This window comes from Ailuropoda melanoleuca, chromosome 1 (genome assembly GCF_002007445.2).
Source record: "Ailuropoda melanoleuca isolate Jingjing chromosome 1, ASM200744v2, whole genome shotgun sequence".
NCBI classification, from domain to species: domain Eukaryota; kingdom Metazoa; phylum Chordata; class Mammalia; order Carnivora; family Ursidae; genus Ailuropoda; species Ailuropoda melanoleuca.
This window is the reverse complement of record NC_048218.1, coordinates 210875557-210898846: the sequence shown is the minus strand read 5'-3', so window position 1 is coordinate 210898846 and position 23290 is coordinate 210875557. Positions and strand designations below refer to the sequence as shown.

Here is a 23290-nt window from a genome sequence, read left to right as displayed (position 1 = left end):
CTGTGGCGTTTTATGGGAGAGTTTAAGCCATTTAGATTGATAGAGATTATTGACAGATATGATTTTAATGATGCCATTTCTCTTTAAAGTCTTTGTATCGGTTGTGACTTGCTGCTCTGTATCACTCTTGGGGCCTTTTTACCTTTATAGAGCCCCCCTTAATATCTCCTGTAGGGCTGGTTTCGTGGTTACGAAATTGGTTAATGATTGGCGATTTTGGAACGTCTTTATTTCTCCATCAATTCTGAATGACAGCTTTGCTGGATAAAGGATCCTTGGCTGCATGTTTTTCTCTGAAAGAGCTTTAAAAATGCCCCCCCAAGCCTTTCTCTCATTCCAGGTCTCTGTAGACAGGTCTGACGTAATCCTGATACNCCCGCTCTCCACTGAGCTCTCCTGTTCACTTTAACTCTGTTTCTGTCAGTGCCGGTAAAAACCCTGCAGCATCCTGGGTTGTGTGCCCCACAGCCGCTCTCCCAGCCCTTACTTCCAGGTCTGGCATGTTTCTGTCTGCTGTACTTCTAACACCACCAGCCGCCTCTGGTTCCTGTGAGCGCTCCCGAGCTCCCTGTTTCAGTGTGGTTCCCGCGCGTGCACTCTGGAGCGCCGGTTTTCAGTCTGGTCGTGCACGTTCCCGGGCCATGGTCTCAGTCTGCTCTCTCGGGGGTGCCGGTCTGCGAGTCTTCCCCGCTCCCCAGTGCAAGTGGTTACTGCTTCCTGGCGCCTGAGCACGTGGGTTCCCTCCCCCTTCCGTTTACCTTCTGATATCTGTGCGCGGATTCATGGCTCCCCACTTTGTACCTCAGTATTCAGCGCTGGAGATGTTCATTTGTAGAGATCCAGATGCATCTTCCTGCATCTCAGGCTGATTCCGTGGGTTTTCAGGATGGTCTGGTAGATATCCAGCTTGACTCAGGACCAGCTGAGAAGGGGTCCCCTACTCTTCCGCCATCTTTTCTCCTCCTTGCAGAAAGTGGTCGTTTTCCTGTTCATAGAGTTTCTGCTACTCTTTTCTTCATTCTCCAGTGTGTTCATAGGTATTTGGAATGATTTGGTAGCTCTCTAGCTAAATTCCTGGGACCAGACAAACTTTAGGTCTCCTGCTCCTCCGCCATCTCGAACCGGAACCCCTCTGGAGTTCTTAATGGGCTCCCAGCCGCAGGCCAGTTTGATGCTTTTGACTGTTGGCTCCTCTTTGGTCACTGTCATTATTGTCTGTTGTCAGTTTCCCACTTCACTTGTATTTGGAAGAATTGTGACATATGAGGCTGATGGTCTTCCTCTCCGTTCTCAGTTTGTCATTTCCTAGATGACATTGTACAGTGGCTGTTCACACCTAGATCTAAGGTCATTTTCAGTCATGTGGCCAGCAACCCTTCTTCAGAAATCCATGCATAAGGGTGCTCCCTAGACTATGATCACTTGGAATTATTTCATTTGAGAGTCTTCAACTATTTTTACCCTGATCCATAGCTCTACTAAGGCTTTCTTTTGCACACTTGGTCTTTGACTATAATGAGATCTCCTGTTCCTTGACCTATTCTCTTTTACCTATCATCCCCATAAAATTAAATGGAATTTAATTTGAATTTAATATTTAAAAAGTTTCTAATTCAACTGCTGTTTATTTTGATATGTGGTATATTTATTAAATGATTATTCCCCCCTGCCCACACACATTGATTTGTGATGCCTCCTGTGTGTAGAACCAAATTATATAAATTTTTGTATAATATAATGTTTCATTTATCTGTCAAGTTTTGGTGCCATCACACTCTTTAAATGTTATTGAAGCTTTATAGTGTGTTTGATATTTGGAAGGGATAGTAGCGTCTTGTTGACTTTGGTTTTCAGAATTGTTGGTGTTGGCCTGGCTCTTTACACTTTCATATGTTTTTGAAAACAATTCAGTTAAGTTATGAAAAGAACGATCTTCATTGGGCTTTTTTTTTTCCTGTAATGATATTAAAAACTGGCTATTTGACTTAGTTCATATAAGTTAATATTTTATCAAAACTTTATATTAGCAAAATATCTAAAAATTTTTACTTTTTAATATACTGAATCCTTTTTATGTATAAATCCCAAAGATGTATCTTCTATAATTTTAAAAAAATATATGCAACAAATGTAAATGAACTGTTAATTTTTTTTTTCAGATATGTTTCCTTCTTTTTGCCGTTCTCTACATTGTTTCCTACTTCATCATCACAAGATACAAGAGAAAATCAGGCAAGTAGAAACATTGTAATTAAAACTTAGATCATCATGCCAGCTGGTCTGTGGTATATGGGCTATATACTGTGCCTGTCACTATGGTAGGATATATATTCAGTATGGCCATGATGGAAGGGCACAATAGCCTGTTACTAAGAGTAAGCAGTAACCTCCAGGGAATCTGATTGCTTGCAGGGTCATCATTCTCTTAGACCTGAGCCCTTGTTTACCACCATTCTTATGTCCAACAAGAATAGTGTGGGGCTGCTCAGTATCTGGGAAGTTCTACAGTTTATAAGGATATATGGGTTCTTGTGACTGGCTCTGAGTTTGAACATGCATACTCCCACCCCATCTTTTCTCTGACTACTAGACTATCTTTTCTTTCTCTAAAGTAATATAGAATTTAGAGTTTCCATGATACCATTTAGTATCAATTTAAGATTTAATTATATATTATTCTTTTAATTATTTCATATATATCCTGTCTACCAGAGGGACCACTAAATATTTGTTGTTTTAATAAATTTTTATTATTATTATTTTTAAAGATATTATTTTTATTTTTTGAGAGAGAGAGAGTGAGCATGTGCACAAGCAGGGGAGGGGCAGAGGGAGAGGGAGGGGGACAAACAGACTCCCTGCTGATCAGAGAGCCTGGTGCGGGGCTTGATCCCAGGACCCTGAGATCATGAACTAAGCCGAAGTCAGACGCTTAACTGACCGAGCCACCCAGGCACCCCTTTCTTTTTTTTTTTTTTTAAAGATTTTATTTATTTATTTGTATAGAGTACTAGTGGGGGAAGCGGCAGGCAGAGGGAGAGGCAGGCTCCCCACTGAGCAGGGAACCCAATGCAGGATTCGATCCCAGGACCCTGGGATCATGACCTGAGCTGAAGGCAGACGCTTAACTGACTGAGCCACCCAGGTGTCCCATCCCCTATTCTTTTTTTATTTTTTATTTTTTAAAAGATTTTATTTATTTATTCAACAGAGATAGAGACAGCCAGCAAGAGAGGGAACACAAGCAGGGGGAGTGGGAGAGGAAGAAGCAGGCTCATAGCAGAAGAGCCTGATGTGGGGCTCGATCCCATAACGCTGGGATCACGCCCTGAGCCGAAGGCAGACGCTTAACCGCTGTGCCACCCAGGCGCCCCCCCATTCTTTTTTTAAAAATGAACTTTGTGCTAATTAATTCACAGATTTTTGTGCCAGGGTTTTGTAAGGACCTGAATAGTTGCCTTACTACCTTCTGTTAAATGTGAGCTATTTTCTAGAAATCACAGGATTTTCTACCTATGATGCTGGGCTAATAGTGGGTACCATATGAATACTTAAGGATTCCACATAATAGGAGCTCTTTATGTTATAATATTAAACTTGTTAGACTTTTGAAAGCAATTAGGAAATAATGCTTGCTCTAGTGTTTGACTCTATGATTACACTAAAATACTTATTAGAATCTATAATCTCTCAAAAATTTGAAGACCTGCAGATTCAACACGGTATCTTAGCTATTTTTAAATATGTTTTGGCATCAGGTTTTAATGATTATGGACATCGTAGAAGGGGGGAGAGAGAATTAATGAATATAAATGCATCATTTTAGGGGAAATTAGGGGATGATGAGCAGGTAAATTGAGGTTTTATTAGATGATTTGGACGATTTTTAAATATTTATTTATTTTGAGAGTGTGAGCAAGGGTGGGGGGCAGAGACAGAGGGGGAGAGAGAGTCCCAAGCAGACTCCCCTCAGCCCTTTGATGAGCATGGAGCCTGATGCAGGGCCTGATCTGTGACCCTGAGACTATGACCCCAGTGGAATGATCAAGAGCTGGATATCCAACTGACTGAGCCACCTGGGCATCCATATTAGATGATTTTTAAAGTAATGGTAGGGAGGGGTGATGATACCCTGGACTTAGAGTGTAGGGAGAAGAACTGAAATTTATATGAAGCCATTAAAACATTATTCAGTAGTTGATGGTTAATTGGGGGTGTGCACAACAGTATAAAAATTCATTGTGACTGTTATTTTATGGTCCTTTTGGTTGTAAAGCTATTTTGGGCATCCCATAATTAAGAATGGAGATTGGAGTAAGAGAATGGCTCAAATGCACCACTGACACGGAAACAGGTGGACACTCATAATTACAGAGACCTAGAGAGAAAGCCTTTGAGAGCAACCCCAGTTAGGTATTGAGAAGAAGGAGGGGCCAGGGGCTGTTGTGCAATATTCTTGTAATTGGATCATACTTTCTTTAGCTGGTAAATTTATGTGAGAGGACAAAGAGAAGGCTAGCAGCCATCAGAGAGGGGAAGAAGGAGGTGAGTGAGTGTTGGAGCAGAGGGCATCTGCTACTTGTAAAAGATACAAAACTTGGTACTTTTCTGTCTGTAACTTGAACAATGATTATGAAGTATTGAGGCAGTGGTATCTAAATGGTTTAGACTGGTCCAAGAGAATCTTCCTTATTACCATTAATAATGACAAACTCAAATTGTAGAAAAGTATATGAGTTTTAAGATTATGACTTCTAATTTTATAGTAAAGATTTTTATTGGATATTATCAACTAAAAAATTTCATTCATTAGCAATTATGATTTCATTTATATTGTATGACAGTGGTCCTAAGGTTCTACTAAGTTTTATTTTCTTGAGCAATAAGTATTTGGAAAATAGTTGAAATATTTGAAAATTTCAATTTACATGTAATAGTTTTTTGTTAATCAGGATTTTGGTTAATCACAACACTCTTCTCTAACTACATTCTATCGTATGTAATTTAATGAGATTTAAATTTGGATCCATGTTGAAATAAATACAGTGCTTTTTGAAAATCAGTTCTTTTCAATAATTACTTAAGTTTCTATTTTTGTTTATATTTTCTAATAAATTAATGAAACATTTTATTGAAGATAAAAAAATTAATGCCTTAACCATTTTTACAGATGAACAAGAAGACGAAGATGCCATAGTCAACAGGATTTCGTATGTATTTTAAAATTCATTTGTTCTGTTTCTAATTTTGATGTCATAAATTCTTCAAATTTGATTCGTGCCTTTGGGCATAAATGTGGACAAAATTCACCTGAATATTACAATGCTTTTATCGATATTAACCCTATCTTTATGAACACATATAAACAAATATAAAGTTGACTCTTGAACACCATGGGGGTTAGGAACGCTGGCCCTGCACATTTTGAAATTGTGTATAATTTTTGACTTAACTGAAACTTAACTACTAATAGCCTAATATTGACTGGAAGTCTTACTGATAACATAAACAGTTGATTAATACATATTTTATGTTATGTGTATTATATACTGTATTCTTACAATAAAGTAGCTAGAGAAAAGAAAACACTGTTAATTATAAGGGAGAAAAATACATTTGCAGTACTGTACTATATTTATTAAAAAAAATTCACTTAAAAGTGGCCCTGTGCATTTCTAAGCCATATTGTTCAAGGATCAACTGTACGTGGAAAAATGAGGATTGACCATCTCCTGTTAAAATTTGCTTGTTTGAGGAGCTGACAATTTTACCTTCAGAGGTTTTAACCAGGAGGTGGGCTTATGGTTGGGAAAGTTGCTGGGCCATAAGAAAGAAAACTCTTAGCTATTTAATGGTCTGCTGAGAAGACTGGGACAGTCTTGGAATAGGGAATAGACATCTGTTATAGTTGATTGGACATCTCCCTGCTTGCAGCAGGGAGATGGACTCCGATGGTTCTTTAGGTGTCTGTAGCTCTCTTTCTGCTTGTATATGCTGATGATATATGATTGATGTACTCTTTAATTTTTTTTTTGAGGTATCAAACTGGATGGGAAGCAGTGAGTTTCTTTCTGTGAGATTTTGCTTGACTAAAATTTGAGACCACACAGATATAACTACATTGGGGAGGTTCTTATTCCAGGTTTTTTTTTTATTGATACTTGAAAATATTTTGGCGTAGTCCTGAATTTATAGAAAAGTTAGAAATATAACAAAAAAGAGCCTTTTGCCCCAGAATTGTTTGAGAAGTTGCTGACTTGGTTCTTCATTTCCTCAGGGTACTTTTGTGTATAATGCCTATAGACAGTAAGTTCTCCTGTGTATTTGCCATACAACTATCAAAATAATGAAATTGATGCTGTACCCACTCATGCCCCATTCAGATTGTCCCAGTTGTCCCGTTCATGTCCTTTCTTGCAAAAGGACCCCGTTCAGAATCACACATGCCTGTATTTGTCATGTACCTTTAGTTGCCTTCAGACTGAAACCCTTCTTCAGTATTTTCTTGACTTCCCTAACCTTGATACTTCTGAAGATTACAGGATTTGTTTCTTCACGATTAGTGTCAGATTGTTCATCTTTTGCCTGGGGTGGAGAGGAAGTGAAGGAAAGGGAGAAAGGCTGCCTGTACTTATGCAGACATACACCGGATACTCTCATGTACCCTGGGATATTCCTCAGCCATAACAAGGAATAAGGTACTAACACGTCCTACAACATGTAGGAACCTCGAAAACATCATGCTAAGTGAAAGAAACCAGACACGAAAGGTCACATAGTGTATGACTCCATTTATGAGAAATATCCAGATAGGTAAGTCCATCAATGTCATATTGTTGGTTACCAGGGACTGAGGGGAGGACAGAATGGGGAGCAACTGCTTAATGAATACAAGGTTTTATTTTGGGGTAATGAAATGTTCTGGAACTAGAAAGTGGTGGTGTTTGTGCAACACTGTGACTACACTAAATACCAATAAATTGTTCACTTTAAAATGGTTAATTTTATGTTATGTGAATTTCACTTCAATAAAAAAATACTTTCAACCGAGAAGTGACTTTAATAGGGCTGATTCGATTCATGACTGAACAGTGAATATAAATGGACCTTGCTTTACTAGATTTGGTAACTTAAATTATTTTAAATGCCCTAGGGAAAACATCTGTAACTTTATACTGGGAATTCTTGGTCTGTGGGTTTAAAATTTAGGCCCATTACTTGATTTAAATTTATAGGATTAGGGGTTGTAGTTTTATTCCTAACACCATGACATTTGTGAAAATTCTTAAGTGATTTATCGTTTTTCTCTGTCTAAATTACTGTCTAAATTCTCTGTCTAAATAATTTACCTCAAAAAGCTTCACACACTGAAGTAAAGGGCAGATAAAATTCTTTCCCGGTGAAATCCTCTAGGGATGAAGTAAGTACTTGTGAGATGTGTGCCATTCTCCTGTCTGTTTAGTCTGTGCCCCACTTTTGGTGGTAAATCTGTGTACGTGCATTTGTGGATCAGTCATTTACCAACAGACCAGAACACATCACTTAGGCTTTACCCTGCGGTGTATTCTATGAAACAGTGGCTGTGCCTCGTTTCCTTGTGAGGAGGCATAGGAGCCCTGACCTCCCTTTCTGCTTTCACCAGTTCTGCTGCCATTGCTGTTGCAGCGGGTCTGAGGGCTTTTGGGTTCTCCTGGCAGGTGGTTCCTGCATCAGGTGACTGGAGCTGACATCCCCTTCCTGCGGGCAGGTGGGTGTGCACTTAAAGACCGGAGAAGGAGCAGGGGGGAGGGCACCCGAGAGAATCAGGGTTAGTCTCTTCCCTCCCCCCTTTGCCCAGTGATCACCTTTTAGCTTTCACTGCCTTTTCCCCCCCTTGTGTGATAGAATGAGTGAGAAGGGAAGAGGAATGCAGATCTGGGTTCAAATTCTGAACTCAAGATTAACTTGAGGTCAGAAGAGATTGAGAAACAAAGATTTATTTTCTCTGTTTGTGAAGGAGAGCTGCCACTTCCTCTGTCGTGCTGTTGTGTGGATTAAATCACATCTGCAAAATAATCTAGTGTTGGTGCAGGTGCACAGTACGTGGGAATTCAGGGTTGCCTCCCTTCTCTCCACCATCTTTCCTTGTCTTCCCTCCACTGAAGAGGAGGAAGTGGAAGGATAGGTCTGCCGAATAAGGAGGAGAAAGGGAAGGAGCTCAGACAAGTTCTTAAGTGTAGTGATTGGCAGCACCACCTGGCCGCTTGAAGCAGGGATCTCCACAACTGGCTCAGCACCCATGTCGAATGGGAAGCATATTCCTTGGCCTTTTCTCACCTCCCGTTAGACCCACATTTGCTTTCTCCTTTGCCCCTTTGTTCTGTTCTCTGTTTGTATCTACTTGTGCCCCCAAATTAACTTTGCAACCAAAAACTACATTTTCTGAGAGCTACTGTTGGCTAGTTAGTTGATTTGATTTGGATTTAAGTTATTGATATAAAAATAGAATGCCTAACTGATGAAACTTTTTGAGCCTTTGCAGGTGAGGGGAGGGTTTCCCATTGCAGGAGGTAGGCCTAGCATGAGGTATCAGAGCCCCGGGGGTGATCTGGTATGGGCTTTCAGGGTCTGAGAGGAGGGAGAGAATTTTCCCTGCAGTGGGAAATCCTGACGTGGAGTGTCAGCTGGAGGAGATCATAAGGGGTACCCATATGTGTTCAGGGATGCTCTCTTACAGGGAGTCAGAGGTTGGGGAGGGCATCCATGCAGGATGACAGAGCCCAAGTAGGCTGAGGAGGGTGTTCCCAGAGGGATGGCCTGGCATCCCCAGAGATTGCGGGGGGGGGGTAGGAAAGTCCAGAATGGGGAGTCACCTGAGCAGGAAGATGCCTCTGCATGGGGTGGGAGTGTCAGATCATTTCCAGGGGATTGGTCCATTAAAGGTGATGGGAGCCATTTGCGGTTAGGGGAAAGGGAGAAAAATGAAAATGAACAGGGTTGTTGCATTGCAGTTGGACTTGCAAGTGGACTATCACTGTGGACTCATGGTTTTCAATATAAAGTTATTGCACCAGATCTAGATGTAAAGGTGGGTGCATGTAAGTGAGCATATGTACATGTACGCATAGTGCATACTTGCATTCCTTGCCTGTCCACTGGGAGCATGACACCCCAGTAGCAATGAGTATATTTAACACCAGATATGTGCTTCTAAATACAATTTTCCACTAATAGGAACCAGGGTTCATTGGGGGAGAAGCTGACTGCAGGGGTAAGGGAGGGGAAGTTCCAGGCTCATTTTATACATGTGGTACTGCCAGAATCCAAGGAAGTGCTCCAAGAGCGATGGGGTGCATGTCAAAAAGACTCAGAAGCCTTCAAGGGCTTTCACAACAATCAGGGACAATCTCAGTGTCTGGAGAATAATTGTAATGGATTATACACAGAATAAAATAGAAAAATCTTGAGTCCATACTGATAGGAATCGGTAAATGAATAAATTTTTTGGGAAGGAACGGGGTATTTTTCCTAGTTTCAAACTTAGCTTCCCACAAAATACTTATTAATTAGAAGGGAAAGGAGTGATGTTAAAGAGCCCTGGCAGACACCATCCTGACCAGTGGTCAGTCAGAATGTGACCAGCAATGGGGTGAACAGAAGTTCTAGGCCACCTGGTAGCCTGCAAAGAAAAGTGTGAGGCATTGCTTCTGCGATGCTCCCGCCTCGTGGACATGACAGATGAGGCTGGGCCAAAGCGGAGTTCCCTAATTCCCCGCCGGTGTTCTCCAGCTGCGGCCTTCTCCATCACAGGCAATACCAGCTCCACCATTCCCATTCTCAGGCTAAAAACTCAGAGTAGGCCTTGAGCCTTCTCTGCCCCCACCCCCAGGAAGTCTTGTGGCTTCTGTCCTCAGAGTCTGCTCCATTTCAGAAGACGACATTTGTGAAATGGTACTTGAATCTGAGGGGCACTTCAGTACGTCTGTAAGCTATGACCACTGCTGCCCTTTTTCGACTTGACTCGGCCTTACCTTAGGGACCCCTTGTCAGCATTGACCTGCATTGCATCAGCCTTTTCTGAGTAGTGGGTGCTCACGGGCAGTGTGAGAGAGTGGCAGCATCTTGTCTGTATATCCAGAGCCCAGTCACAGTACCTGAAATGCAGTAGATTCTGGAAGTGTTTTGTTGAGAGTTGGCATTGTAGTTATGGTGACCATACATTCAGGCTTTTCTGGATCGTTCATGATTTCAAAATAGTTTACCTATATGCCCTTATAAGCTTAGGTTTTTGTCAGATTNGATTTTTTTTTATTTATTTATTTTTTTTTTTAATTTATTTATTTGACAGAGATAGAGACAGTCAGTGAGAGAGGGGACACAAGCAGGGGGAGTGGGAGAGGAAGAAGCAGGCTCCCAGCAGAGGAGCCCGACGTGGGGCTCGATCCCGTAACGCCGGGATCACGCCCTGAGCCGAAGGCAGACGCTTAACCGCTGTGCCACCCAGGCGCCCCATGGATCGTTCATGATTTCAAATAGTTTACCTATATGCCCTTATAAGCTTAGGTTTTTGTCAGATTACAGGTCCCAGTTTTTGATTTGGAAACTATGGTTGGCCTTCTTGCTGTTTATGTGGTCAGTGACATGTGAGCTGAGAGGAGAGGGCTTGACTACTGAGAGGAGTGTGGAGAGTCGTGCTCAGGGTGCTTCACAGGGCAAATGACATAAAGGGGACCCTAGGGACAGAGCTGACTGTGCCCCGGAGCGCGGATCCATGAAACGCATTGAGGTTTGGTGTACGAGAAGGCGGGGTACATCGCACTGTATGCGGGAGTCTGTCATGGTGAGAGGAGCCTAGTGCACGTACGGGAATAGCTGTGCAGGACCTGGAATGGCAAGCTTGTGGGTTTGATCCTACTTTTAGCATTGGAAGGAAGAAATGGTAGTGATTGGAATAACTTCCTCACTTGACTTGCAAGGACAAAACCAGAGAACCATGCTTCAGGCCACTGGCTGTAGTTGTCAGAGTTGGCAGTGGACCTGGGTGGACATGTTCCCAGTGCTTTTCCCAGGAAACATGCCCACTCAGCAAAACAGCTTCTAAGCCTTTTTCTGTGTCTAATTTGAGTTGTATTTTTGGTATGTATAATATGATCTGCATTTAAACCTTATCAATGATTTACTGGACAGAGGCTTCATGGTTGCTTTGGCTTTTAAGTAGGAAAACACTTCTGTTGGTTGCCACAAGATGGCATTGATCTCAAAGTTACTCTAGTGGATGTGTATTTCAAGCTTTTAGTATGTCTTTTTTTTTCTTACACCTTCTTACATTTACTTTCATGTTCTTCCTATGTTGACTTTAATGGGATGGCTATTAAATTAAGGTTCCATCTCTAATGTTGGTGAGGCTTTCTTTTCCTTTGTCTTTTTAGTCTTTTTTTAAAAAATGAGATACAAAATTTTAAACATTTAGGACATGTGTAACTGAGAAAGTGAAAACACCTTAGAATCTCACTCTCCTGTGGGATTGTTTTATATTATGCTAGGTTTTTTTTTTGAACCTCTATTTTCCTGTGTGTATAAATGCATTTTTTTGAGGAGGGGAAGCATGTTTTCTTTTTATTGTCCATCCTTTTTCAGTTTTTTTTTCTTTTTTACTTAGATTATTTTAGACATCTTTCTGTATTAGTATTTATTAGCAATATCTGATTTTTAAAAATGACAAAATAGTGTTTTAAGTACTGTTTAATAGTAGAATATTGTTTAATAGTTCCCTGCTATTTCCTAGTATAATTTATTTTGCCTTTACCCGTTTTAAGAGGTAGCTGGCTTTGTTGTTTTTTCTCTTGAAATAACCAATTTGAATTGATTTGTTTTTTATACTGTTTTCACAAGTTTTTTTTTTTTCATCTGAATCAGTTTTTGCATTGCTGTTAGGATGTATTTGCCAAAGTTGTTAATTAAATGCAATTGTGAAATATTCAAATTTAAAAGAGGAAAGAGACTATGGCTTATTCTTTGTGAAATGTGCAAAGTACTCTGTCTTCTATATGTGATTCTTCTAGGGCCTACTCGTTCGAGTTAATGACCTTTATCACAGAGTGAGGAGTTTTAGAGTACACCTAATTGAACTTCTAGTATCATACATATATCATTTGAGTCCCAACTACACATATTTAATAAAAATCTTATGTAACTTTTTTGGATTAAAAGATTTAAGAGTTTTTATCCTTTTTGAATTTCTACTACATTCCTTGCTTTTTCCAATTGCTGATGACCATGATCTCTTCTCTTCCAGGTTGTTTTTGAGCACGTTCACTCTGGCAGTTTCCGCTGGGGCTGTTTTGCTTTTACCCTTTTCAATAATCAGCAATGAAATCCTGCTTTCTTTTCCTCAAAACTACTATATTCAGTGGCTAAATGGCTCCCTGATTCATGGTTAGTATATATTGCTTAATATAATCACAATGAATGTTTTCTTTTTTTACTGCACTGTATTTTTAGATTTGCCTTTTCTTAATTTCCTTCATAATTTGCATCTTCCTCCAATAAACCATGAGTCCGTCATAAAATCAGAAAACCAGATTTTACTTACTATTCCTATTCTTAGTTGTGAAAGGCTTTTCTGTTTTACTTAATCAAGAAGCAGTCTTTATACTTAACAATGATTTTGATAAATAAGTTCTCATTTGAATATTTAGCAAGAGAATTTTGGCTTATCTGGATATGTCAAAAGAACTCAACCTTCATTTAAGACCTAAAAATAGTAGCCATAGTTTTCTACTTCATTTATTTTCTGTTAGTTACTTTTGTCATTTAAGAATGTCTAATTGAAGGGGAAAAGCTCTTTTGTCAAGTACAAACTTTAAAATTAATGTGGTTAAAAAAGTGACTTATTTACTGTGGGCAACATGGTATAATGCTTAGAGGCCAAATAGACCTGCATTCCAATCTTGACTATGCCATTTTCTAGAAATTTTTAGTGAGGTATGATCTTTTAATTTTAATTTATAAAATATATTGCAAGATCTAATATATAGATCTTTCTTATAAGTTTCATTGTCCTTCCCCCTTTATTCTTATTGAATTGTGATTTCTTTGTATGTGAAACACATCAGCTTTTTATTAGATTTTTGTAAATATATTCTAGTTATTTTTCTTTTTAACTTGATTTGCTTTTTTGATTGACAGAATTATTAACATTTGTATGTTATCCAGTGTCCAGTCTTTTTTCTTCCTTTGGTTTCTCTAATTGTTTTGTGTTTAGAAGATCCTTTCCCTTCCTGAGATGTGACAGATACCCCCTCCTCCCCTCATTTTCTAAAGATGATTTTGTTTGTGCATAACTCTTTAATTCATCTGGAATTTATACAGACAGCTACCTTTTCTCTCAGTCCTTTGTGTTTAAGGAAATGCTACGTTTGTTGTAGAGTATTTGGGAAGCAATATACGGTGGAGAAAATTAATGTTACCCACAATCCTACAGCCCCAGAGCTATTGGGAATATTGTGGCCTGTAGCCTTCAGTAAGGTGTGTTCCTGTGGATACATAACCAGATGGAAACCTTCATGGCCTCACTGATAATTTGTATTTTCCTAAATCAGCGTACAAGGGGGAGGTTTCCATGCCATTAACTACTTTTCTGTGTAATTTACAGTATTGCCTGGAGCTATTACAAGCATGGATTGTTCCCAATTTTTTAATTAAAAAGGCTCCAGTGTACATCTTTACAAATAAATATTTGTCCTTAGGATAAATTTCTGTAATTCACTTTCTGGGTAAGCACACTTTAACAGTTTTGAGAAGATATTTCCTGATTCTGAAAAGCTGTGTGAATTCCACTAGTGGTTTCACTTTCACTGGTGGGATAGGGGAGGGGTTCCTCTTCCCAGAATGCATCTTCATCAACTGTGGGTGGTACTTAAAACCTGCCAGTTCAAGGGGCGCCTGGGTGGCACAGTTGGTTAAGTGTCTGACTCTTGGTTTCTGCTCAGGTCATGATCTCAGGGTCATGAGATTGAGTCCTGCATCGGGTTCCATGCTCAGTACAGTCCACTTGGATTCTCTCTCTCTGCCCCTTCCCCACCAATAAGTCTTTAAAAAAAAGTTCCAATTCAAACACATGAAACATTTCCCCTCTTAAATGTACATTTCTTTAATTACTAGTAAGGGTAAACATTTACAAAACATACTCAGAGGTCATTCATAGTTATTTTTTTGTAAATTGCCTACCTATGTTTCCTTTGCCTATTTTTACAGTGTTTTTCCCTCTCTTTCTTTTTTTTAATTAAATTTTTAATTTCTGTTAGTTAACATACAGTGTAATGTTAGTATCAGGTGTACAATGTAGTGATTCAGCACGTCCATCCACCACCCGGTGCTCATGACAGGTGCCCTCCTTCATCCCCATCACCTATCTCACTCATCCCCCACCACTCCCTCCCCTTTGGTCACCCCCAGTTTGTTTTCTGTAGTTAAGAGCCTGTTTCCTGGTTTGCCCCTCTCTCTTTTGTCTGTTTGCTCATTTGTTTTGTTTCTTAAATTCCCATATGAGTGAAATCATAGGGTATTTGTCTTTCTCTGGCTGACTTATTTCTCCTAGCATTGTACTCTTACTCCATCCATGTTGTTGCAAATGGCAGGATTTCATTCCTTTTTATACTTGCAGTGTTTTTTTTTTTTTAAAGTAATTAGTTGTCTATCAGAGGTTAATTGCAAACATTTTCCTCCCATTTGTCCTTTAATACTGCTTAAACAGTTTTTTTGACATGAAAAATTTTAACGGTTTAATCACATATTTGAATCTGGCCTTTGTGGTTTCTATTGTGCTTGAAAGTAGAAACAAATGGAGTCATGATGCTCTGAAGACCAAATGAATTCAGTAAAATTAGGACTAATTATTAACTGAATAAAAAGAAATTACTCCATTTTTTTGCTTAGCAATTGAAAAAAGCGCAAATAAGCAAACTGAAATTGATACAAAAAATAAATCCTCTACTGAAAAGTCAGCTGTTGTGAAAGGCAGGAAACAACCTGGAAAGTAATGGCTATGAGTGTTTTGGTGAGTTATTTTAGATGACATGTTATTTGTTATTAAAAATACTTGGATAATATATAATTTAGAAACTGGTTTTTACATGTATTATCTAAAATGTTTGAGGAAGATTGTTTAGCATGGTTCCCCTTGGCTCTAGCTTTCTGTAAAGCTGTGGATACTATGGCACATACATTTTGCAGGGTTGGGCTCCAGGTGTTTTTACCAGCAGTGCAGGTGGTCTCAAGCTGGCCTAACCATAACTAGTATGACAGGTGAACTGGCCTTTGTTTCCAGTTTTACTAAGTAGAAATTTCATGCTATACTTAACGACCTTCACATACTCTAAATCAAGGCTATTTCTAATATTCTGTTTCTGGACTGGAAATAAGAGCTAAAACATGACATGCCATATATCTGGAGGCCTTAAACTCTGGAAGTAAATATATTCGTTTAATTGGTAGTCTTTCTCATTATAATATAAGGTGTGTAAGCTCGAATATTTTGTTTATAAATTAGGGCTTAGAACCATGATTCCCACATAGCGATTGCCTAATAAGCGTGTTGAATGCATATTTAATAAACAGTAATTTTGAACTCCAGTAAACCATATCATCTGAAAGGGGGAACTAGAAGAAGAACCTTTTATGTATTTTTAAAAAGATTTTATTTATTTGACAGAGACAAAGCGAGAGAGGGAACACAAGCAGGGGGAGTGGGAGAGGGAGAAGCAGGCTTCCTGCTGAGCAGGGAGCCCGATGCGGGGCTCAATCAGGACCCTAGGATCATGACCTGAGCTGAAGGCAGATGCTTAATGACTGAGCCACCCAGGCGCCCCAGGAAGAACCTTTTAAATGATGTTACTGCTTCTAAATGTACTCTTAGGAATAGGTTTCAGGAGGCCTGGGATGTAATTCCTGGAAATTTTCCTTGAGGGTTTTATGACCCCTGGCTTTGTTTCTGCTAAATCTTTCGTAGGTCTGTATCCTTTGCTGCATGTAGTGAATTTCATAAATCTTTAAATTCATTTTTCTCTTCTAAATTCATAGCTTTCTTTAACTTTGTTGATGACATTCGAGGGAGTGCTTATTATTAGTCCTTAAGATTGTCTTGGGGTTGAAGATTTGTCAACCTTAGACATTCTTGCTTCTTGGCTTTTAAAAAATCATTAATGGGGCCAAATTATGGTAATACTGAGATATGCCCTGATGCATATCCTGTGTTCTAGACACACACTTCCTTACCACCACTTCCTTGTGGTGAAGCAGTCCAGTTTCCCCTTGGTGGTCAGAACTCCCTTCCTTGCTGGTTGATTGAGAGGCATGAGGACCCAAAGTGCTGAACTTGCAGTTCAGTGAAATCATTGTTGTGTCTCCTGGTGGAAATGTTCCTCTCTTTGGAGCTAGAACCTCTAGCTTAGCAGCACTAGTTCCTAAGGTTATAGGAACAGGAGGCAGAAAGTTTGCTAGTGGGTCAGTAGGGATAATAACGAGTGCTACCTTTCCCGTTTCTACCCCTCGATTCTGGGACCTGTGAACCCTAGCTGTGGGAGAAATACCACCATATATTGAATACAGATTCAGGGTGAACACAACCTCCTAGAGACCTTTCTTCAGCCCTGCAAGGTATTGTCACCTAGCTGGCACTGCAACTGAGTCTTTAGAAGGACATTCTAGTATTCTATCAAACCACCTGCTTCAGGATTGTGGGAAGCATGGGTGACCAGTGAATCCCAAGGGCATGGGCCCATTGTTCTGCTGTGAAGTATTTCCTAGATCAGAAGCACTGCTGTGATGATGGTGGGCAAGGCATTCTGAAAGTCCATAGATAGTAGTTTTGGCAGAAGCTTTGCATTCAAGGCAAATCTGTACCCAGAGTAAGTGTCTGTTCCCGTAAGGACAAAATGCTGCCCTTTCCATGATGGGAATGGCCCATTTCAGTGAACCCACCACCAGGTAGCTGGCTAATCTCCCCTGGGAATGGTGTCATATTGAGGTCTCAGTGTTGGTTTTTGGTGCTGGCGGTTAGGCATGCAGTGGTAGCCATAGACAGGTGAGTCTGAGGAGTATAAGTGCACATTGTTGAGCCCGTACATAATCTCCACCCTGCCATCATGGCTACTTGTTTATGAGCCCATTGAATTGTGACAGGGGTGGCTGGGGAAAGAAGCTGACTAATATTTGTGAAACAGATAGTCCTATCCACTTGATTATTAAACTCCTCCTTTGCCAAGGTCCCCTTTTGATGAGCAGACACATGGGACAGGAATATCTTCACATTTTTTTTTTCCTATTCAGAGAATGCTATCTGTATACCTCTGCCCCAAATTTCCTTGTTATTAGTTTTCCAGTCATGTTTCTTCCTGACCACCTAACCAAATCACTGGACACAATTTATAATTTATAATTTATAATTACATGTCTGGACATTTCTCCTCCCAAGCAAATGAACAACCAGGGGCATTGGGGGGATTTTCCTTCACTGCTGTCCTTCAGGGATATCCCAGAGGGGCTCCACGGCTGCAGCTGTCCACTCTGGCTGGTGTCGTGCAGACCGTCTGTAAACCAGGTCTGAATCTTTTCTTCCCTCTGTCCGCTGATTGTAGGGAACTCCCTATGAGGCCCTAGGTGCAAGTTGGGGGAGAGCAGTAGTAGGGCAGGAGTGAAGAGCATGAGTATTTGGTCCACTTGTTCATGTCACTGACTTGTACCTTCAGGGCCTGCTTGGGCCGGACCACGTACATACCACTACCATTTGATGATGCAGTGTTGCTGTTGCATGTCTGATGTTACGGCTCGGTGGGTCAGATCACACCCTGTTCATGATGGGCCGCTCCAGTCACATGGTAACTCGGTGGCACATGATCAAGTGTTCAGTCTCTTTTAAGGCCCAGTAACAGGCCAAGATCTGTTACCTAAAAGAGAGTTGTTACCTGTGCAGGGCTGTCCTTCAGGTATGTCCCAGAAGGGCTGTAGTGCTGTAGGGCTTTGCTCTAAAGTCCTAAGGGCCTGTGCTGTGATCCATCTATAGCACCTGCCAAAGGCTCCAAACAGCAGCCCTGTTTGCCATGGACACTTCAGGCACCATTGGATTTGTGGATCAAATGGCCTGAGTGTCAGAGCAGCTTGTGCAGCAGCCTGTACTTGTTGCAGAACCTTCTTTTGTTCTGGACCCTGCTGTAAACGGGCAGCTCTGGGGGTCACTTGGTAAATGAGCTGGAGTAACACTCCAGAGGAGGAATATGAGGAATATGTTACCTTCAAAATCCCAAGAAGCCCATGGACATTGTGCCTCTCTTGGTTGTAGAAAAAGCCAGATTCAACAACTAATGCTTCACCTGAGAAGAGAGATCTCCACGTGCCCCACACCACTAGACCCCTAGAAATTTCACTGAGATAGAGGGCCCCTGAATTATTCTTGGATTTATTCTCTACCCTCTGACATGAAAATGTCTTACCAATAAGTCTAGAGTACTTGCTACTTCTCACTCACTAGATCCAGTCCGCACAATGTCATCATTAGAATGGGCCACTGTGACATTTTGTGGAAGGGAAAGGCAATCAGGATTCCTGCGAATTAAATTATAACGTAAGGGCTGTAGAGTTGGAGTGCCCCTGAAGTAAGACAGTGAGGATGCTTTGCTGGCCTTGTAGCTGAAAGTAAACTTCTTCCGGTGGGCCTTATGGACAGAGATGGAGACAGAGGCCGCTGTCACATCAGGAGTCACATACCAGGTACCAGGGTGTGTGTTAATTTACTCAAGCAGTGAAACCCCATCTGGAACAGCAGCTGCAGCCGGTGTCACCACCTAGTGAGGCTTATCGTAAGCCACTGTCATTGTCCTAAGGTCTGTCTGTTTTGGGGATGTAGGAGTCACCACTTCTGTGTCTTTCAAGCCCTTGATGGTGGCGCTAATCTCTGCATTTCCTTTGGGGATGTGGCATGAATTTTAGTTTACTATTTTCCTATTTAGAGGCAATTCTGGGGGTTTCCACTTGGCATTTCCCACTGTAATATCCCTTACTATCCAGGTCAGGGGACCAGAGTAGGGATTCTGTTAGCTGTGAAGTGTATCTGTTCCTTATACATTCCGGCACTGAGGATGTGACCATAGATCGGGTTTACAGACCAACTGTGACACATGTGAGACCTGAGCTAACATTCTGTTGACCAGCTGACCTCCATAAGCCCTTGCTCTGACTGGTGGGCCACAGTGATGTTTTGGGTCTCCTAGAATTAGTGTCAGTTCAGAGCCAGTGTTTAGTAGTCCCTGAAAAATCTGATGATTTCCTTTACCCCAGTGCAGTTACATCATCCACATTCATTTGTCAATCATATATCGTCTTGTAACACTTATGAGATTTTCCTGAGTTGTTATTTGTTTTTTTTTTTTTTGTTAAGCCTTTTGTGAATTTATGCCAGATTCTTTGAGGTCTCAGAATATGTCTGAAATTCTCTTAATCTCCCATGGATCACTGCTCCAGTACTTTCACACTGAAATTGTCCAATAAAGATTCATTGTTGAGTGAATAAAAGTTATTTATTGTGTCATTAGGAATACCTTGGTAAAAAAAGAACTTAATTTGAAAAGAAATTTAATGGCTTATCCTATAAAATTGTCAGTGGATGGTTTTGATTGCTTGTGCCTTTAGTGTGTAAATCACATGGACTAGGCCAACGTATGTATTGATAATGCTTTGGTATATATAAATATATTTAGTTTGAATTAAATACAGTGTCTGGATTTTGGGCACATGGATTTGAGATGTCACATGTTAACAAGATTACGTTAGAATGCCATTTCACTTCTGTGGGCCAGAATTTAGTAGCATAAATAATTAAGATACTAACCTTAGTTCTAAATCTGTATCATGTAGCAAGATGTATCTCTGTCTACGATGGGAAAATGATTAAAATAACTTGAAAAATGTGATAAATAAAAATGATATTGGAGCTGGAATGAAGCAGAATGGTAATCCTCTGGTCATTGACAGTTTTAGCCCAGGGTCTTTGTCACTTGTCAGCTGGATGCTGTGAGGTGTGTCCCATCATTCACTTAGTGTGGGTATGACATGCTGGCAACTATAGTTATCATAGGATGGTACAAAGAGAGCAGAGAAGACAAATTAAAATGGTAGCTAAAATTTGTATTGTCACTTTTATTGTTAAAATTGGAAAAGGGTAAAAAATGGATAGAAAAAGGAAAGTATCTATTTGTATTCACTTTCTTTGTATCTTGTTAAAAACTTAGCGGAAAAATATGAAACTCTTCAGTTCCGTAAATTGAAACAAGTGCTTAATGGGTTTACCTTTCGGGGTGATAGACATGTTTTGGAGTGAGATGGTGGTAGTGGTAGCATGACTCGTGAATGCACTAAATGCGTTGAATTACTCCCTTTAAAATGGTAATTTTATGTAAGGTGAGATTAAAGTTAAAATAAAAACTAAACAGGAATAAATCTTTGGAAGGTAGGAGAATGATGGAGTTAAGTTGTAGCCTTAAATAAAGTCAGGAAATAATTCTTCAGGTTTTGAGGTATTCCCCCACTGGGGGCCAATTTTTGCTAAGCTGTCCATAATCACTTATGAAACGGAGACACACGTTTATAACATGATTGCCTATTTGACATTTACTCTGTTAAAAGATAACCACCATGAACCTCACTAGTCTTTTGAAGGTATGGGTGTTTTATTTTGATTTTTCAACAGGAATAGACAATATGCTGTTGTGGGTATAATGAAGGAACAATACAAAATCCATCTTTATTTTATCCATTTTCAAGTCTCACAGAAGATTAAAAAAATCAGACTTCTAGATTATAAGCAATCAAACTTAAAAAAAAGAAAAATAACTATTACATTTACTTATGTATAGATATTAAATCAAAAGTCAGTCCTTCATAAAGTTTAATACACCATTATTAGTTAAATGTTACTAGTAGTTTCTAATTAATTGGTCTTAATAGTCATTTGTCATAATATGCATCACTGTAGTTACTAGATGTTAATGGAGGTATTGTTTATAATACTAAAAATAAAACACACTCTAAGTGTCAAAGTAAGAAATTTGCTTAATTGAATTTTGGTGGATCCCAACAGTGGAGTACTTTTTTGACCATTATAGTTGATGATGTACTAGTATTTGTTGATAGAGAAAGATGTTGAAAAACATGTTTTTCTCTGGGTGGTAGGATTAATTACAGTATATAAAAATTTTTTTGGTGCTTGTATAACATTTCTACAATGGACATGTATTGTTTTTTTGTTACAAGGAGAAAGTTAAGGTAAAAAATTTCACAACTCATTGCTAAAATTGTTCTTTATTTTTTGTTTTTCTTCTAATAGAAGCTGTTCTAATTCTGAGGTTCAGACAATACTTACTGTTCAAAAGCAAGCTTGTCTTTCTCTAAGGCTTCTGCTTTCTTGGTAGAATTTTTTTATCATATAACTCATTTTTTGACAATTGCGTTAGAGCCTCGATTCCACTGAAATACTGATTTTAACTTGGATTTGTCATTTTGGAAATTACTGAATATGGCTGAACTCTGATTAATTTTCTGTTTTAAATTCATGAAGTTTTTGGTCTGTGTGATGAAAAGTGATAGATATTTGCTTCATAGTATTGTATGTCGAATTTTGGAATATTTTGTAACTCCAGCAGATGGAGCTAGAAGTTAATGCATCCTATGGTGATCCGGCAATTCAGTTTGGTTTGGTTTGAAACGAAGTATTCTAGGATTCTAGGATTAGTAAATATTCTAGGATTAGTAAATATTCTAGGATTAGTAAATATCCCCCATCTTTGGGGGATAGTCATAGGACATCTTTCAGAGAGGTTGTCACCGATACTGATTTAGACAAACTACAAGGTTTTTGAATTTTTTGGGTTAATATTGAAGGATTTTAGCTATATTGAAGTAATTTTAGTTATATTTGCAGTAATTTATCGAAGTTTTTGGCTTATATTGATGTAATTTAACTATACTGAAGTAATTTTAGCGTTTTGAAGTAGAGAAATTTGATTAATATTTTTATTTTATAAATTAATATGTAGTCATAGGAGGTATATTATATATTAGTCCTAATGTAATGTTAGGTAAGTTTCATCAAAATTACAGAATAATTCTTAAGGGATATTTATGTATGTATGTCTGATATATGTTTATAAAATGCTGAAAACTTAGTCTTACAGAATTGTCAAGAATATAATTACTACTTAGAAATATATATTAGATATATTAGTTTTCTCTATATTAGATGTTTTTCTCATAGTAACTTTAACTTATATGTTGTAGATTTAATAATTAAATTAGCATAAGCTAAGCCTGAAACTTTCACATTTACTTACTCTGGTAAATAAACTTAATTTTTTGCATTTAATTATTTAGACTTTGAATAAAAACTTGTTATTTATGTAGATGATTATCCTGTTAAGACTATCAACTCTCAAATTGTTTGTGTTAAGTGAATATTTCTTGCAAATGCAGTGGAGTTTCTGTATCATATTATAATCATTTCTACAGTTGTGGTTGTCAAAATCAGTAGTAGTAATGTTGAGTCTCCTGGGGCAGTTGGGGGGAAATAAAAAAATTTTAAAATTTTATATATATACACACACGTATGTATTATATATACACACGTATATAGCATACATATGTGGACATATATACACACATATATTACACGTATATGAAGTTCAGTATGTAAAAGTGTAGGCACCGAATTGCATGTCATACTAAATGAGTTGGTATTCAGAATCTTTGTGATCATACTCATCATTTTCTTCACTTGTTCTGCAGACATTGCTGCTTGTTGGTATCTGTTGATATAGATTTCTTTATTTAGCTTTTCATAACTGTCTTCATTTTGAAGTGTGTGGGTTAGTCAGAGCAGATACTTTTTCTGACTTGTGAGCTTTTGCCCAAGGCAGAGTTTTATTTCTTAACTTTTGATTTTCAGAGAAAATTTGGTAGCTTCCCTGTATGAAAGGGGACGTTTATGATCAGAAGGATGAATTCTGGAAGTATGTATATTTGTAGCTCAAGAACAATAAAAAAGTCCCCTTCTGTGCTACGAATGATAGTTGTTTCAAATTATAAAAAGTAATAAAGTTTTCCCTCCGTTATAAAAGTATGTAGATTTTAAGCATTCAGGGGTTTATATTCATGGTGGCAGCTGTTTGAGAGCAAGCTTTGAGCTCCCTGCTAAGTGGTAATCTGTGATTTGGCCGAAGCTGGGATTTGAACTGCGTAGTCAGTGAGGCTGGTAAATAGAGTGAAT

The 23290-nt window shown here is 39.1% G+C and overlaps 1 protein-coding gene across 13 annotated transcripts in view; it reads left to right on the top strand.

Moving 5' to 3' along the window:
- The window catches only part of LMBR1 (limb development membrane protein 1), a 178047-nt gene that overhangs the window by 38107 nt on the left and 116650 nt on the right, over positions 1 to 23290 (top strand). For 10 of the 13 annotated variants that reach the window (XR_004619410.1, XM_034639997.1, XM_034639971.1 and 7 more), the window contains exons 2-4: positions 2160 to 2232; positions 5171 to 5210; positions 12275 to 12414. Coding sequence is in view for 10 of the 13 variants with exons in the window: in XM_034639997.1 (XP_034495888.1) it covers positions 2160 to 2232; positions 5171 to 5210; positions 12275 to 12414 (253 nt within the window). In the remaining 3 variants the exon portion in view is untranslated. Of the gene's footprint in view, positions 1 to 2159; positions 2233 to 5170; positions 5211 to 6535; positions 7421 to 12274; positions 12415 to 23290 lie in introns of those variants that run through there. The other 3 variants (XM_034639999.1, XM_034640035.1, XM_034640016.1) reach the window with 3 other exon arrangements.